Source organism: Ovis canadensis, chromosome 14 (assembly GCF_042477335.2).
Source record: "Ovis canadensis isolate MfBH-ARS-UI-01 breed Bighorn chromosome 14, ARS-UI_OviCan_v2, whole genome shotgun sequence".
Taxonomy (NCBI): Eukaryota; Metazoa; Chordata; class Mammalia; order Artiodactyla; family Bovidae; genus Ovis; species Ovis canadensis.
Window position 1 is genome coordinate 63,567,934 of NC_091258.1, and position 18,616 is coordinate 63,586,549.

At 47.8% G+C, this 18,616-nt stretch overlaps 1 protein-coding gene across 1 annotated transcript; it reads left to right on the forward strand.

Annotated features, from left to right (window-relative positions):
• The first annotated feature begins 296 nt into the window (after nt 1–296).
• On the forward strand, nt 297–16,611 carry LOC138418897 (cytochrome P450 2B11-like). The gene is made up of 9 exons (XM_069550837.1): nt 297–500; nt 7,407–7,569; nt 7,717–7,866; nt 9,172–9,332; nt 10,753–10,929; nt 11,384–11,525; nt 13,057–13,244; nt 13,418–13,559; nt 15,509–16,611. The coding sequence occupies exons 1-9, from the start codon at nt 330–332 to the stop codon at nt 15,697–15,699; spliced, it is 1,485 nt and encodes a 494-aa protein (XP_069406938.1). The 5' UTR covers nt 297–329; the 3' UTR covers nt 15,700–16,611.
• The last annotated feature ends 2,005 nt before the right edge of the window (nt 16,612–18,616 follow it).

An 18,616-nucleotide genomic window follows, 5' to 3' on the forward strand; every position in this document is an offset into this window, starting at 1 on the left:
ACCGAAGTATGTAAACACAAACCCACTAACATAGCTAAAGCAGGGAGACAGCGGGTGCTCTCCATACCCACAAAAGTAAACAGACTCATGTGGACCTTGTCATTGCTACCGCAGTGTCTCTGCCAGCATCTAGGGAGGGGCTGTAGAGGTATCAGGGGAGCAGGTCAGCTGACTGTCAGAGCAGGAGGTGTGTGCCCCTTCTCTTTGAGGTCACACTCTTGGAGGATGCCAGGGAATGGATGATGTTACATAACTGGGTGTGGGGACAAGCTTAGTATAAAAGGCTCAGCCAGAAGCCCAGCAGTTTGGAAGACCGTCAGTCTTCAGCCATGGAACTCAGCGTGCTCCTTCTCTTTGCTCTGCTCACCGGACTCTTGATCCTCCTGGCCAGAGGCCGCCCAAAGGCCCGTGGCCACCTCCCGCCTGGCCCCCGTCCTCTGCCCTTCCTGGGGAACCTTCTGCAGATGGACAGAAAAGGCCTGCTCAAATCCTTCCTGAGGGTGAGACTCAGGTGGGCGGGATCTGAGGGTGGCTGCTTGCCTCCGTCCCTGGGGATCATTCACCAGTAGATGTGAGGCATCCTTCCAGGCTCAGGGGTGGGCTGTGGGAAGTTCGGTGAGGAAGGGATGTGGAGCTGAAGTGTGGTGGATGGCGATCAGGCAGTCAGAGGCGTCCCTTGCTCAGTTGGAAGTGTGTGGGCACTGTCCCTGGAGAGGGCAGGCGGGCGTGAAGAGGTGTCTGGGTATGAGCCAGGGGTGTAGAAATCCTTGCTCCTCTGTCCCCTTCCTGCCTGCCACAGGGAGAGAGGGAGAAAAGGGGTGGTAGTACCCATCAATAGGTTTCTCCTCTGCCAACAAAAGCTGTCAAAGATTGGTTCCAGCCAGCGCCAAAGAGGAGGAGGGAGGGAGAACAGCACGGGAGGCCAGGTCCCAAGTTCTTACTAATCATAAACATTAATGTGCAATGAGTAGCTGATGCTGGAGTGTTTACCAGGTCCTGCATCACTGCTCTCTAGGCACGATTTCATGACTGATGATCTATTTATGTATTAATAATGTAATCCATGGGCTTCCCAGGTGGTGCAGTGGTAAAGAATCTTCCTGTCAGTGGGTTCGAATCCTCTGTTGGGAATATCCCTTGGAGTAGGAAATGGCAACCCAGTCCAGTAGTCTTGCCTGGAAAATTCCATGGACAGAGGAGCCTGGGGAGCTACAGTCCATGGGGCTGCAAGGAGTCAGACATCACCGAGCAACCAAGCACACCCACCATGCAATCTACACCTGTGAGCCCACTCCCCGACAGGTTAGGCTTAGGGAACACTTGACAGTAACTTCCAGCAGCCCCAGGTGCCTCTGTCCCCTCCGGACAACCGCTGCAGTGACCACACTCCTGAGTCTTGGGCTTGTCACATGTTTGATTTTTTTTTGAGCTCCGCTGGCTCTTTGCTGTGGTGTGCAGACTTCCTCTAGCTGTGGTGTGCCAGCTTCACTTGGAGCGCACGGGCTCTAGAGTGTGCAGGCTCGGAGCTCGAGAGCTCTCTAGCTGCTGCCCTCTGGTTTAATTCCTCTGTGGCATGTGGGATCCCCGACCAGGGACCGAACCCGTGTCCTCTGCATTGGAAAGTGGATTTTTAACCACTGGACCACCCTTTGATTTTAAGGGAGAGTGTTTTATCACAGACGTGGAGGCCCCAAGTGGGTATTATTTCATTTTCATCGCAAGGGTAAACACCATGGACTTTCATGGAAATACCTGGACTTAGTTTCTTCACTCAGAGCTGTGTGGCTGGATTTCTTTGTATCGTGGAAGGAATTCATCAGGTCTTGGTTACAACGCCTTGTGGGCTAGAAGAGGTGTCGCCTTCACCTTAGAGAAATAGATAGTGAGGGCAGCCTGGGGAAGGCACTGGTCTGTAGTTACACCCTGGGACTTCACAGAGGGGATGTGTGAGTCCAGCACAGAGCCCTTTTCTTCTCCTTCACAGGTGGAAGCTGCCTAACAATTTGTTATCTTATTTATTGTTATCACATGCAAACTCAGTCGTGTCTGACTCTTTGTGACCCCATGGACTGTAGCCTGGCAGGCTGCTCTGTCCATGGGATTCTCCAGGCAAGAATACTGGTGTGGGTTGCCATGTTCTATTCCAGGGGATCTTCCCAACCCAGGGATCGAAACCCCTTCTCCTGTGTCTCCTGACAACTTGGGGATCACTAAATCCTTTGGGCGTTTAAGGCACAGTGGATCCCCTCCCCCGCAAATATTCACATACATTTTGCATAAATTTTTGCTAGTTTCAAACCCCCTAAATCTCTTCTATAGTCCTTGCAAGTGTTTTCTGTGTGTCCGTGATCCTCTTTTTTTCCTGTCGTGTCATGCGGCATGTGGGATCTTAATTCCCCAACCAGGGATTGAACTCGTGCCCCCTACAGTGGGAGCTTGGAATTCCAACCACTGGACCACCAGGGAATCCCCCATGATCCTCCATTCTCATTGCGTCTTTGGTGAGAGAGAGAGAGGTTGGGAGAGAAAGAGGGAGGGAGGGAAGGAAAGAGAGGTCATAGGTTAGTAGGTGTCATGATTTATTTCCAAATCCTTCTGGAGTCAGACAGATGAGGGTTTGTGTTCCAGATTCAACTCTTACTCATTGAATCTTAGCTTCTCTTCAGCAAGATGAGGTTGTGATGATAAGAATGCCTGCCTCATAAGAGAGTTGTGAGGACTAGACAGTGCGTAGAGCATGGTATACAGTAAGTGCTCATTAATACTCGATCTATTCATTCATTAAATGGTAACTTACTGGGTATCTTCTGTGTGCCCAGAAACATTCTAGGCATTGATGATATGGCATTAGACAGGGCACACAAACAGAGAATGAAATACTAGGTTGGTAAGAACTATGATTAAAATAAAGCAAGGTGATATTTTCAAGAGTGGCGGGAGCTACAAACCAGGGCTCTGTGACAACCTGGAGCAGTGGGATGGGGCAGGAGGGGAGAGGGAGGTTCAAGAGGGAAGGGACATAGGTGGACCTACGACTGATTCATGTTGACATCCGGCAGAAACCAACGTAATGGTGTAAAATCATTGTCCTCTAATTAAAAATAAATATATATTTTTTAAAAAGTGACCGGAGTTACTTGAAGCTACTTTAGAATGAGTGGAGAAGGAAAAGCTCCATCTTGCCTTGTTGCTGATCAGTTCAGTTCAGTTAGTCGCTCAGTCATGTCCAACTCTTTGTGACCCCATGAACTGCAGCACGCCAGGCCTCCCTGTCCATCACCAACTCCTGGAGTTCACTCAGACTCGTGTCCATTGAGTCAGTGATGCCATCCAGCCATCTCATCCTCTGTCATCCCCCTCTCCTCCTGCCCCCAATCTCTCCCAGCATCAGAATCTTTTCTAGTGAGTCAACTCTTCGCATGAGGTGGCCAAACTACTGGAGTTTCAGCTTCAACATCATTCCCTCCAAAGAAATCCCAGGGCTGATCTCCTTCAGAATGGACTGGTTGGATCTCCTTACAGTCCAAGGGACTCTGAAGAGTCTTCTGCAACACCACAGTTCAAAAGCATCAATTCTTCAGCGCTCAGCTTTCTTGGCAGTCCAACTCTCACATCCATACATGACCACAGGAAAAACCATAGCCTTGACTAGACAAACCTTTGTTGGCAAAGTAATGTCTCTGCTTTTGAATATGCTATCTAGGTTGCTCATAACTTTTCTTCCAAGGAGTAAGTGTCTTTTAATTTCATGGCTGCAGTCACCATCTGCAGTGATTTTGGAGCCCCAAAAAATAAAGTCTGACACTGTTTCCACTGTTGCCCCATCTATTTCCCATGAAGTGATGGGACCGGATGCCATGATCTTCGTTTTCTGAATGTTGAGCTTTAAGCCAACTTTTCCACTCTCCTCTTTCACTTTCATCAAGAGGCTTTTTAGTTCCTCTTCACTTTCTGCCATAAGGGTGGTGTCATCTGCATATCTGAGGTTATTGATATTTCTCCCGGCAATCTTGATTCCAGCTTGTGTTTCTTCCAGCCCAGCATTTCTCATGATGTACTCTGCATAGAAGTTAAATGAGCAGGGTGACAATATACAGCCTTGACGGACTCCTTTACCTATTTGGAACCAGTCTGTTGTTCCATGTCCAGTTCGAACTGTTGCTTACTGACCTGCATATAGGTTTCTCAAGAGGCAGGTCAGGTGGTCTGGTATTCCCATCTCTTGAAGAATTTTCCATATTGTGATCCACACAGTCAAAGGCTTTGGCATAGTCAATACAGCAGAAATAGATGTTTTTCTGGAACTCTCTTGCTTTTTCGATGATCAGACACCCTGAAAGATGCCTGTGGAAGATATCAATGAGAGACAGGTATCAGCGCCAGAACTCAGAAGCAGGAGCAAGCTCAGCATGTTTGGGGAGCCCCAGGGACCCTGGATCTGTGCAATCAAAGGATCTGTGGGTGAAGGTGGAGGTGTCAGAGGGGTGATGGGCAACATCACTTAGGCTCTGTCCACCGTGGGGAAACTTCAGGCCTTACTCAAGGGAGTAGGAGTGCTGGGTGGTTTGAAACAGGTTAGGGATATTAATTAATTTACATTTTAATCAGATTGCTCTGGTTTCAAGATAGGGTGGGGTGTGCAGTGAAAGGATTGTGGGTAGCACAGGAAAGGAAGTAGGGAGACCAGCAAGGGGGGTTTGCAGAGATCACTGTGAGAGAGTTTTCAATAAACTTAACCGTTTTATAATTTTAAGTCAACTTTTTAAATAAATTTTTGAAATTGCAGTATCGTTGATTTACCAAGTTTTGCTGATTTCTGCTGTACCAAGTTTTGCTGATTTCTGCTGTACAGCAAAGTGATTCAGTTTACATATACATGCATTCCTTTTTAAAAATCTTCTTTTCCATTATGGTTTATCTTGGGATATTGAGTATAGTTCCCTGTGCTGTACAGTAGGCCTTCATTGTCTATCCCTTCCATATGTGAAAGCTTGCATCTGCTCTGCCCAGCCTCCCTCTCCGATCATGCGTCCTCCCCCTTGACAACAGCCAGTCTGTTCTCTGTGTCTGCGATTCTGTTTCTGGTTCTTAGGTATGTTAACTTGTGTCGTATTTGTTTCATTTGTGTCGCTTTTATTCCTTTACACCATGTTACTTAATTTAATTATTATTTCTTTGGCCGCGTTGTGCAGCACGCAGAATCTTAGTTCCCTGACTGTGTCATACTTCAGCTTCCACATACAAGTGATATCATTTGCTGTTGGTCTTTCTTCTTCTGTAAGTCAATTTGGAATTGAAGTTTAACCTTTAGGGTAAAGTACACAAATCCTAAGTGCTCAGTTCAGTGAAGTTTCTCAAATGAACATACTGATGGAGTTGACATACAGATATGTAACAACTTGGCTCATGCCCAGATACCCCCTTAAGTCCCCCTTCCAGTCACTGCTGCTGCTGCTAAGTCACTTTAGTCGTGTCTGACTCTGTGCGACCCCATAAGATGGCAGCCTACTAGGCTCCCCCGTCCCTGGGATTCTCCAGGCAAGAACACTGGAGTGGGTTGCCGTTTCCTTCTCCAGTGCATGAAAGTGAAAAGTGAAAGTGAAGTCACTCAGTCGTGTCCGACTCTTCGTGACCCCATGGACTGCACCCTTCCAGGCTCCTCCACCCACGGGATTTTCCAGGCAAGAGGACTGGAGTGGGGCGCCATTGCCTTCTCCACTTCCAGTCACTACCCTCCTATTATTCTGACACTATAAGTTCCTGTTATCTGTTTCTGAATTTCATAGAAATACAATTATGACATATGAACTCTTCTGGGTCTAGTTGCTTTCACTCAGCATTACATCTGTGAGTTTCATTCTTGTTGTTGGTTGTAGAAGTGGTTTGTTCTTTTTCATGGTTGCATAGTAGTCCACAATATGAATTCATCACTAGTTGTTTATTCCCTGTGTTGCGAGCATTTATTATAAGGCATCTATGAATCTCCTTGTTTTTTATTTTGCTGAGCACATGTATGCATTTTAGTTGAGTGTGTTTCTGGGAATGAAGTGGCTGAGTTACTCAGTATACCTGCCTCCAGCTTCAATAAATACTGTTGAGCTGTTGCCCCAGTGGCAAGACTTGATGTTATGACTTTTCAAATTTCATGATAACCCCCAGAAGGCCATCACTTTACCTTCATGCCTCCCAAGTGGGTGGGAGGTTCTCTGGGGAAATTGCCAGGAGGCAGATGGGGGTTGAAGGTGGGTCACAAGAAGGATGATTTTTTTTTTAATATTTTATTTATTTATTTTGCTTGTGCCAGGTCTTAGCTGCTCTTCACTGCAGCATGCAAATACTTAATGGGATCCAGTTCCCTGAGCAGGGATTGAACATGGGCCCCTGCATTGGGAGCGCAGAGTCTTAGCCAGTGGACCACCAGGGAAGTTCCAAGAAGGATGATTCTTTAGTTGAGATGCCAGGGAGATCTCACCAGACTCAACTAATATCACCTGGGCTTGGGTGAAATTATTAATAGGAATATTTAACCATCTGTGATTCTTGGGGGGCTTTCCAGGTGGTGCTAGTGGTAAAGAACCGACCTGTCAATGCAGGAGATGTAAGAGACGTTGGTTCAATCCCTGGGTCAGAAAGATCCCCTGGAGGACAGCATGGCAACCCACTCCAGTATTCTTGCCTGGAGAATCCTATGGATAGAGGAGTCTGGCAGAGAGGAGTCTGGCGGACTACGGTCCACAGGATCGTAAAGAGTTGGACACGACTGAAGTGACTTAGCACACACACGCTGCTTAAGACACCAACCAAGCCAACCAGTGTGGACTGGGCTGGGTCATGGGTTAATCTTTTAACTGCTGGGTTCTGGGAAGCAAAAAGGCAGACTGGGGTGTAAGGTCTTGGGGCAGTGGCTAGTCATCAATCTATATGCAAGTGTCTAATCACTAATCTATATGCAAGTGTCAATCACCAATCTATATGCACATGTCTAATCACCAATCTATATGCCAGTATTTAGTCACCAATCTATATGCAAGTGTCTAGTCACCAATCCATATGCAAGTGTCTAATCACCAATCTATATACAAGTGTCTTAGGGCTTCCCTGGTGGCTCAGAAGGTAAAGAGTTTGCTTGCAATACAGGAGACCCAGTTTCGATCCCTGGTTTGGGAAGATCCCCTGGAGAAGGACATGGCAACCCACTCCAGTATTCTTGCCTGCAGAATTCCATGGATAGAGAAGTCTGACGGGCTACAGTCTATGGGGTCGCAAAGAGTCAGAAACAACTGAGTGACTAACACACACACACACACACACACACACACACACGTGTTTTACTGGTTTAAAAGTGGAGATAGTGACAGAGGCGCATACCGACTAATAGCAACCCTGGCTGTGGGTGTGCTTGGCAGTTCCAACAGAAATATGGGGATGTCTTCACGGTGTACCTGGGGCCAAGGCCAGTGGTCATAATATGCGGGACAGAGGCCATTCGGGAGGCCCTGGTGGACCAGGCCGAGGTCTTCTCTGGCCGAGGGAAGATCGCTGTTGTTGACCCAGTTGTCCAGGGACACGGTAAGGGCCTCAGGGCCACTGGGAAGGGACAGGGATGGTGGATAGGGATTGGGGAGGGTGAGGCTGGGAAGGGAAGGGAAGGGGTGGAGGGGGACCCAGAGTCTCCTTGAAAATTCCTCTGCAACCCAAGCCTCTCCTAAACCCTAGGTGTTGTCTTTGCCAATGGGGAACGTTGGAAGGCCCTTCGGCGATTCTCTCTGGCCACCATGAGGGACTTTGGGATGGGAAAGCGGAGTGTGGAGGAGCGGATTCAGGAGGAGGCTCAGTGTCTGGTGGAGGAGCTGCGGAAATCCCAGGGTGAGCCCTGGGGTGGGGGTGGGCAGGAGAGAAACATGGGAAGCTGTGTGAGGACTGTAACCCAAAGACAGAGGGTATAGGTGGGCAGAGAGAGAGATGTAGAGACAGAGAGGAGACAGAGCTTGGGAGACCGTCAGAGGAGCAGGGACAGAGAGAGGGGCAGAGAGACGGGGCAGAGGTGGGTAGGTGAGAAATGCAGGGACAGGAGAGATACAGAAGTGTAGTGTCAAGAGGAACTCGAAGACGACTCAGACAGTAAATAGCATGTTAATGGCCTGTGTTCTGGGGAACCAGTTCACGGTTTGATTGCATCTGTCAATGGCCAAAATGTGACTTCAATAAAAAGAAAGTAAAGAGAGAAAAAGAGAAAACTACAGACATTTTTTTTTTAAAGGACAAATTGTGTTTTCCTTTCTTTAGGTGAACAACTGGCAGTGAGCAAGGGGGCGCAGTCAGGGTTTTCTGCTCTTAGGAATTCAAGTGGGCACTTCCAGTGGTTTTAGGATTCCTCAGAAATGTGTGTCTGAGACATAGAGATGACAATATGCTTTCTTAAGAGATTTTGAGACATAAATGGAGAGTCTGGGAGGAAGAGGCAGAGCCACAGGGAGCTATAGAGGTATAAGGACTGAGGGACTCAGAAGAAAGACAAGAAGAGACAGAGGGATTCAGATGGAGACACAGAGAGGAAGAAAGAGATAGGGATGGAGGGACAGAGGCAAAAAGAGAAGAGACTCAGAAAGGCAGGAAGGAACAATGGCAGAGAGAAACTGAGGCATGAAGATTAGAGAGAGACAGACAGGCTCAGGAAAGGGTGTGCAAGGGAACAAGAGGCGATGGACAGGCGAGCCCCAGGGAGAGAGACTGCACTGAGCTGACACTCCTGGGCGCACAGCCCGCCCTCCCTCTGACTGGGGCGAGCTTGGCACATCTAGACATCAACAATCAAGTGCAGAACAGTTCCCCAAAGACCAGAGAACTGTAGAGGTGGACAAAAAAGATGGGGAGGGGGAGGGCGGACAGTTAAGGGGCCAGGAGAACAGAGCTATGTAAATGGCACATGCAATTGATTGAACACCTGCTCTGCACCTTCTTCACAGGACTGAGATGAGAATTTAATAAAATAATATGTGAAGTGCTTAGAATAGGGCCTGGCACAACTTCCAGGCTAGCGAGTGTTGGCTGTTATGATGCCAGGTGTTTTTTAAATTTATTTATTGTGACTGAGTGATAGAGGAGAGTCACACAGAGACAGGTCCCCAGGCATTTAAGTCTGTGCCTTGCGACCCACCCCTTTCCCTCTAGGCGCCCTTCAGGATCCCGTCTTCTACTTCCACTCCATCACCGCCAACATCATCTGCTCCATTGTCTTCGGAAAACGCTTTGACTACAGAGATCCTCAGTTCCTGAGGCTGCTGGAGTTGTTATTCCAATCTTTCGTGCTCATCAGCTCCTTGTCCAGCCAGGTCTGAGAGGGCAGAGCTCAGGTGGACATCCAGGCAGGGGAGAGGGGTGATTTGCTTTTGTGAACTGGAAATGCAGCTTCCAGCCAGAAGAGGGGCAAAGACAACAGACAGAGACAGAGACACAGGGACACAGAGACCTGGGGGAAGGGAGAGATGGTGAGACAGGACTGAGAGAGTAAGAGGAAGAAAGGGGAGTGACGGAGGAGGCAGAAACAGAGAGAGGAATCAAAGACACACACATGAGCATGCTCCTCGTTTAAAACAAAATGATAAAGTTTGTCTTTCCCAGTCAACCTAGAAATACCCCCATTGTGAAAAGTGAAAGTGCTAGTCCTCAGTCGAGTCTGACTCTTTGTGACCCCATGGACTGTAGCCTGCCAGGCTCCTCTGTCCATGCAGTTCTCCAGGCACGACTGCTGGAAGGGGTTGCCATTTTCTCCTCCAGGGGATCTTCCCGACCCAGGGATCTAACCCAGACCCCGGCATTGTAGGCAGATTCTTTACCTTCTGAGCCACCAGGGAATCCCCACCCCTACTGTATGTTAAGTTAAAAAGTGAAACTTCAGAAAAGTCTGCCTGGCTATTGTTCTCAGCCGAGAGTGCAGGTCAGAGTCACAGGAACGAATATCGAAAATACAAATTCCCATGATGTCCTAGTGGAGAGTCAGGCCTGGAAAATCTGGAAGGAAGTTCAGATGAGTACATGCAGAAGTCCAACATGGGGTTTCAATTTTCTCCTCTCACAGAGAACCACAGACAGGGGAAAAGTCTGGAAGGAGATCTGCCAAACAGTTAACCATGTTATCTCTAGAAGGACAGGTGAAGGAGAAATTCCACAGCATAATTTATATTATCCTGCATTTTTTGCAACTGTTGGCAACAAGTTAGATGTTACATTTCTCATTAGGCAAAGCAATAGACATATGCTCCCAAATAGTCAGCAGCTTCATTCTGTGTAAGCATCATGTTATCAATGCCTGACACACAAGGATGATGCAAGAGGTGGAAAGAGACAGAGAGAGGTTTGAGCAGAACAGATAAACCGGCTGGGGTAGGCAGGGACAGGGCAGAGGGTGGATGAGCAGGAGACCCACGGAGATGAGGAGAGGTGGAAAGGAGAGAGAGAGGTGGGCCGGAGACTGACAAGAAGACACAAGGAGAGGGGCAAGATGCAGAAAGAGAAAAGTGAGGTCTCTTACACAGCGGGGACACACAAGCAGTGAGTGAGGGGCTCAGACACAGAGTAAGGGCCGGAGGGAGACAGAGGCAGGGACAGGGAGACCAAGACACCCCAGAGAGGCAGAGAGAGGCAGGAAAACAGAGATCGCTTGTGAAGGTACTGGGGGCCAGGAGGGCTGTCCCTCCCCGTGACCGGCCAGCTCAACCCCAGAAGGGCCTCAGAGCCCCTTCTCTCCTGCAGCTGTTCGAGCTCTACTCCAGCTTCTTGAAGTACTTTCCTGGCTCACACAGGCAAATCTACAAAAACCTGCAGGAAGTCAACGTCTTCATTGACCGCAGCGTGGAGAAGCACCGTGAGACCCTCGACCCCAGTGCCCCCCGGGATTTCATTGACTGCTACCTGCTCCGCATGGAAAAAGTGGGATTTGGGAGAGGCAATGGGGGTGGAAGGGAGGAGAACAAAAGATGCAGAGTGAGAAGGGAAGAGAAAGGAGTGGAGCAGTGGAGGGAGGGAGAGGGGAGGGGAGAGGGAGAGAGGAAAGAGTGGGGAGATGGTAGGGAGGAGACAGAGGTATGGAAATACAGGACAAGGGGGAAAACTGCAGCAGCTGGTGAAAAGAGTCGCAGAGGCAGAAAGAGATGGAGAGGAAGGGGGACAAAACGCCAAAGAGATGCGAGATGATTGAAACAGAGCAAGACAGAGCGAAGAGAGATTGAGACGGAGATAGAGAGACGGTGGACACACAGAGCATAGAGGAAAGGGGGAAGGGCCGGGCGGTGTGAGACCCGGAACCAGGTGGAGGCCCGGAGAGAAGAGCTGAGGGCAGCAGGCCCCGCCTCCCCTGATAGGCACCCCACCCACCCGGCTGCAGGACAAGTCAGACCCCCGCAGCCAGTTCGACCATCGGAACCTCATCATGTCTGCTCTGTCGCTGTTCTTTGCCGGCACGGAGACGACCAGCACCACGCTTCGCTATGGGTTCCTGCTCATGCTCAAATACCCCCACATTGCAGGTGGGCAAGCTGGGGACAGACGCTGCGGAGGGGTTCTGAGCCCTTTGCAGGTACAGAAACGGGGCTAGAGGTCTTTGGTGAATGAGAGAGGCAGCATTCCCCTCTCATGCCAGGAGCCCTGAAGGTTGTTTCTGTTCTTCTTCTCACGTGACCCCTGACCAGGGGTGGAATTTGCACCCCATGCTGTGGCAGAGTGCAGTCTTAACCACTGGACCAGGGAAGTCCCCCGAGCGGTGCAGGTCTTGAATGATCTACCCAACTAAGCCAGCCTTGTTGGTGGATGGATGAACGAAGAATCTGTCAATCTGGGGAGTTCCCTGGAGGTCCAGTGGTTAGGACCCAGTGCTTTCACTACCATGGCCCTGGGTTCAATCCCTGGTCAGGAAACTAAGATTTGGCAAGTAGCGCAGTGTAGCAGGAAAAAAAAAAAATCTGTCCATCTGTTTTCCCACTATTTCTCCTATCACTTAAAGATCGACCCATCATTTATCCATCTGTCCTTTCAACTCATCAAGCAACCTGTGCGCTCAGATTCTTTCATCTATGACTCATCTAGGATGTATATATCCATGCTTTATTTGGACAGACTGGCTCATCTATTGATCATTTGAAACAGCGATTCGTTGAACGAACTGTTTGTCACTGAGTCGTCTGTTCCTTCATTCATGCGTCCATCTGTTTTTCTAAAATTGGTTACAGACCTTAATCCTTCCATCGCTTGTTTTTCACTCCATCCTCATCCATCTGTCTTTTCATTTGTTTGTTTAATAATTCACTCATTTATTCACCTTGATTCATACATCTGTCGTCCAGTCCCTCCTACCACCCACTCATTCCTCTGCTCACCTGTCCCTTTAAATGTACTCGTTCACATGTTCTTCCATGAATTTAGCCACCCAGCCATTCACACGAGTCATTGGTTCATCAAGTTCATTTATTTGTCTGTGGATCATTTAGTGATAAATTAACCTTTGATGAGTTAATAATGCATCCACTCATTAGCCTTCTCCCATTTACCAGTCTTTCCACTCATGAATTGATCTACCGATCGATCTACTGATTGACGTACTCATTTATTTACCCAGCTGTTTATGGGTTAATCCACTGGTGTATTTCACAGCTATATTCCTGAGGACCTAGCACAGTGCCTGTCTATAATATACTCACAATAAATATTAGCTCACTTTCTACTCATCTTAGAGGAGGAACTTTGATAGGTTTATAGCCTTGAGTTCTTAGTCTGACATTCTGAGCAAAAGTGGGCTGCACGTGTGTGTGTGTGTTTGCTTGTGTATGTTGGGAGAGGATCCATAACATTCATTAGATACCAGCGGATGAGAAATCACAGTTTTCCCACTTCACCTCCTGCCACAAGCTGGTTACTCAGAGGGGTGTCAATGATCTAACCATTTCCTATAGGTTTTCTGGGCTCATTGGCCTGGAAATCAATGGACCAAGGTTCATAGAACATTGAACTGTGTTCCAGCATAGAAATATAAATGAGGTTCCCTGGTCCCATTCTTCTGTGCAGAGAGAGTCCTCAAGGAGATTGACCAGGTGATTGGCTCAGATCGCCCTCCAGCCCTGGATGACAGAGCCCAAATGCCATACACAGACGCAGTCATCCATGAGATTCAGAGATTTGCGGACCTTATCCCCATTGGTGTGCCCCACATGGTCACTAAAGACACTCATTTCCGAGGGTACATCCTCCCCAAGGTACAGCACCTCACTGGGCTCCCATCTCTCCCTTGTGTGGGTCTCCTGGGTTCTCTCTCATCTGCCAACCTTGACCTCTTTTTGGTTTTATCACTCACCCTTGGTTTATTATATGTAGGGGTGGGTTGAGGGAGGAAATGGCAATATTTTTCAATCTTGTGACCCTCCCTCAGGGCACAGAAGTCTATCCCATCCTGAGCTCTGCTCTCCACGACTCACGTTACTTTGAGAAACCAGATGACTTCAACCCTGACCACTTTCTGGATGCCAGTGGGGCAGTGAAGAAAAATGATGCTTTTATGCCCTTCTCCATAGGTAAGCTGGGCCTGCATTCCAGAGTGCAGGTGCCGTGACCTCTTGAAGACAATCAAAGAGAGGTCTTTGTTCATTGAGCAGTTTATTTGTGCCAGTTGCTTTACCTGTATTAACTCATCTCATCTTCACGCCAATGCTAGAGGGGGCTTGAGAACCAAGATCATGTCCCAAAGGCGCAGCTCTGTAAGGGGCACAATTATACCTCTCTACACACAGGTATCAAATCCGTTGAGCACCACCATGAGCCAAACATTTTATCAGAGGTTGAAGATAACACATCAGACAAGTCAGGAAGAGACACAGTTCCTGCCCCAGGAAGTTTACAGCCCAACAAGGGAGATAAGCACGGGTCATATGGTTACAGAAAAGTCTATAATTAAATGAATAAATGTTTCCATGGGCTTAGAACTCCTTGACTAAAGTAAGTGCTCAGAGGCCAACTCTTATTCATGTAACGAATCATGATTATGACAACTGCTCTAATGGGGGCTTTGGGAACATCAAATAGAAAATACTGACTACTCCTGGTGGGTCGGTGAGGAAAAGCTTACCCTAAAGAGTGTCTTCTAAGCTATGACATCATGAGGGAGTATCAACCAGCCACTGGAAGGCATGTTCTCTCAGAAGGAGAAGCAAGAGCAGAACCTGAAGGTGGAGATGGCATGGCTCATCTGAGAAAGAACTCAGGAAGACCGGGATGTGGGTTACAGAAGAGAAGGGCGAAGAAGATAAGTGAAGAGGAACTAAAGAGCCACTTGATGAGGGTGAAAGAACATTCAGAACATGAAGATCATGGCATCCAGTTCCATCACTTCATGGCCAAAAGATGGGGAGAAAGTGGAAACTGGTAGATTTCATTTTCTTGGGCTCCAAAATCACTGCAGATGATGATTGTAGCCATGAAATTAAATGATGCTTGCTCCTTGGAAGGAAAGCCATGACAAACCTAGACTGTGTATTAAAAAGCAGAGACATCACTCTGCCGACAAAGATCCATATAGTCAAAGCTATGGTTTTCCATTAGTCATGTATGGATTTGACAGATGGACCATAAAGAAGGCTGAACACTGAAGAATTGATGCTTTTGAATTCTGGTGCTAGAGAAGACTCTTGAGAGTCCCTTGGACTGCAAGGAGATCAAACCAGTCAATCCTAAAGGAAATCAACCCTGAATATTCACTGGAAGGGCTGATGCTGAAGCTGAAGCTCCAATACTTTGGCCAGCTGATGAGAAGAACTGACTCATCTGAAAAGACCCTGATGTTGGGAAAGACTGAGGGCAGGAGAATAGGGTGACAGAGGATGAGATGGCTGGATAGTATCACTGACTCAATGGACATGAGTTTGAGCAAACTCTCAGTGATGGTAAAGGATAGGGAGGCCTGGCGTGCTGCAATCCATGGGGTCGCAAAGAGCTGGACACGACTGAGAGACTGAACTGAACTGAACTGGTCAGGTCTTCTAAAAATTTTAGAAAACACTAACTACTTTATCTTCAAAAGAGCCCTACTAGATAGGTACCATTGTTCCCATATTAGGTATGACAGACATGAAAATATTAAGTCAGAAATATGCACCAGTCTGTATGTGCAGGTAGATGAACACACACACACACACACACACACACAGAGTCAAGCATCCTTCCATTCTCTGGGGCCACAGAACTCTCTGGAAATTGATCAGAAGCTTACAAACTCTGTCCCAGAAAAAATGAGCAAGGTACATTCAGCCCACAATTGCCACTGGCTTTCAGAGAGTTTTGAAATCCTCTAAGAGTCTACTGTGACTACAGGTTAAAGGCTAATCCCACACAACTTTGTTGCAATGAACACAGGTGTCTGGGCTTTGGGGTGTGACAAGGCAAAGTATGTGCATTGCCCCGATGCACACCATGACCCGAGAGTCTGTGCCTCGTGTCTGCATTGTGAACCTCTGTTCTGTCCTCACAGGGAAGCGTATCTGTCTTGGCGAAGGCATTGCCCGCACCGAATTATTCCTCTTCTTCACCACCATCCTCCAGAACTTCTCCGTGGCCAGCCCCGTGGCCCCTGAGGACATCGACCTTACTCCCCAGGAGACTGGGGTGGGCAACGTGCCCCCAAAATACCAGATCCGGTTCCTGCCCCGTCAAAGGGGCTGAGGGAAGGCGATTAAGGATGCCAGGGTCATATGCGTCCCCACCTCTGCAGAGAATGGTTCCTGAACCCTCTCCCTGTCTTCTTGCCTCTGGACAGGCTGTGCTGTGAGCCAGCATCCCTCCCTTCCATCGATGCCACCTCCATGGGAAAGTCCCATCTGCGTCTCACCTCCTTCCGTCCCTTTGCAGCTCTTCTAAACTCAAGGAGGTGTTTTCCTTTCACCTATTAATAGAATTCCACAAGTGATGTATACATATATATATATATATATATATATATATATATATATATATATATTTGGCTAAATAAATGAGGCAAAGAATGAAAACTTGCCTCAGTATCGCTCGGCATTTCTGCCTCTGCACCAGAGCTTACAAAAGTGACTATTCCCCTCTTGAGAATAACCACAGCCTCCCTTTCTCCACATCTTGGGCTCCATGATCTGTGCATCCATGAGCTCACTTGAGTCCTTCCAGTAGCCCTATGCAGTGAGTATTGATCATGCCCATTGTACAGATGAGTAAACAGAGGCCATGCAATGGCCAGCATGGTCTGAGGTGACCTGGCTAGTGAGTGGAGAAGCGAGATTCACACTCTGGGTCCCTGGCTCTTGAACCTAAACTCTTCACACAGCTCCTTTCTGTCCCTGAGATAGAGTTTAAAATGAAGATGAAGTTCATGTCTTGTAACTAACCAATCTCAAGTGTATAAAAAGGTGGCACTTGGTTCATTCACAATCCTGGCCATCACCATCATCTAGTTTCAGGCATTTTCCTCACCCAGAGGAAAACCTGGTACCCCTTAGTAGTCATTCCCCATTTTCCCTCGTGCTCAACCCCTGGCAAAACCAAATGCTTGCTGTCTCCATGAACTTGCTATTCTGCACATTTCATATAAACGGATCATACAATGTGTGTTCCTTCGTGTCTGGATTCTTTCACTTAGTGTGGTGTTTTTGAGGTACATCCATGTTGTAGACCATGGGTTACACAGAGTGGTCCTCCTTCTTATTTATCTTCCTGCTTCTCCTGCCTCCCTCCTCCGATGAAGGACCTCAGCCCATGGCCCCTGAGCTGTGTGGCTCTATACAGGGGTCTTGGATTCCCTGACATCCCCCCTCCAATGCCCCGAGCTGCAAATAAACATCAGAAGTCTGACATCCCTGGGTCCGGTGGTGATCCCTGCCAGCTTACAGACGACTCATTGATTGTGAGATCACTGGAGATCATTCCAGAAGGTGAGAACTGCTTCATCTCAATGCTTGTTCCTTGAGGGAAAACCTATTGTCTTGTTTAACACTCTACCATCAGCACCTGAGGCAGTGTGTGGTAGGTGACAGACATCTACAACATTTGCTGATGGATGAATGAAAAAAAACAATGAACCCCTAAACCCAGACCACACGGAGTTAGGTCTTCCATCAGACCCTGCCTCCTTGTCTATACCTCACGCTTCACAGATGTGCAGACACAGCCCTGTCCCCAGTGGGCACAGGACGCCCGCTTCTGCTTGCAAGCTAAGCTTAATCTCTTATGTTGCAATGCCACTCACTGATAAAATGTCTGAGAGCCACCCTTGCACGGCCCCCACCCTAAGTGCAGCCTCCACAAGTTCCTTCAGCTGGCACCACCCCTCTTCCATGGGGGACCTGCTCTCTGTTCAATGGCATCGCCCACCAAGACAACTCCAGCCCATCAGAGGCCCGTGAGAGCTGGCTTGGGATCTGCTGAGATGATAAAACCTCGTGGCCTCTGCAACCCCTGCTCTCTCCTGTCTCTGGAGAATTAGTAGGAGTTCTGCCAAGGCAGGATCCTAGCACAACCTCCACACCCATCGGGCAAAATAACAAAGAACAGAGACACCTAAATTTTTAGAGGAACGTCGGACGGAAGGCAGGCATGGACCATGGCTCTCTCTGCCATCCTGCGCCTCATTCTCTTCATTGGCCTCCTGCTCCTCTGGGGTGCCCTGCCTCCCAGAGCCGCCTCTCCACTGGACCTTGGCCTCTGCCCTTCCCGGGAAACATTTTGCAAATGAACCCCAAGGATTTACTCAAGTCATTGCAGGCGATGAGATGGAAGGGGCACCAGGAGGTGGGGTGAATGGGAAACAGCTCCCAGTTAGCAAGGGAGCTGGGGGAGGCAGGTCAACTTTGGGTGGGATTCCCCAGACTCCCTTGGGAGCTGTCTTCTTCCAGCCATGATCTGGCCCTAGATATGGGATAGAGAAGCTACCAGAATTCCTATGAGAAGGAGTGGAGGATGGGTTGAGTGAAGAGAGAAGTACCTTTTTTCTTTTTTGATTAAAATAGTTTATTGGTGCATAGTTGATTTACACTCTTGTGTTAGTTACAGATGTACAGAGAAGTGATTCAGCTAAGCATATACATATATTCACTCTTTTCAAATTCTTTGCCCATATAGGTTATTACAGAATATTGAGTAGAGTTCCCTGCTGTATAGAGGTCCTTGTTGATTATCTGTTTTATATTAATATATAGATGGGTGTGTATGTTAACCCCAAACTCCTAATTTATCCTGTCCCGCCTCCCTGCCTTATATTTTCTCCTCAGTAAACCATAACCTTGTTTTCTACATCTGTGACTCTGTTTCCGTTTTGGAAATAAGTTCATTTGTATCATTTAAAAAAACTGTATTCCACATATTGACAACATCGTAAGATACTTGTTCTCTTTCTTACTTCACTTCGTTTGATAATCTAGGTCCATCCATGTTGCTGCGAATGGCATTATTTTGTTCTTTTTTATGACTAAGTAATATTTCACTCTATACATACACCATATCTTCTTACCCAAGCCTCTGTCAATGGACAAGTACGTTGCGTTCTGTTCCTTCTGTTTCTTCCTGCGAATAGTGCTGCAGTCAACATTAGGGGGCAAGAGTCTTTTATTTTAAAAAA

Bases quoted from the DNA above. Each gene is read 5' to 3' on its own strand.
- LOC138418897 (XM_069550837.1), top strand. From the start codon at position 330: ATGGAACTCAGCGTGCTCCTTCTCTTTGCTCTGCTCACCGGACTCTTG. The intron at 10,930-11,383 runs GTGGGATTTGGG...ACCCGGCTGCAG, and splicing joins ACCTGCTCCGCATGGAAAAA to GACAAGTCAGACCCCCGCAG. The intron at 13,560-15,508 runs GTAAGCTGGGCC...CTGTCCTCACAG, and splicing joins TTTTATGCCCTTCTCCATAG to GGAAGCGTATCTGTCTTGGC.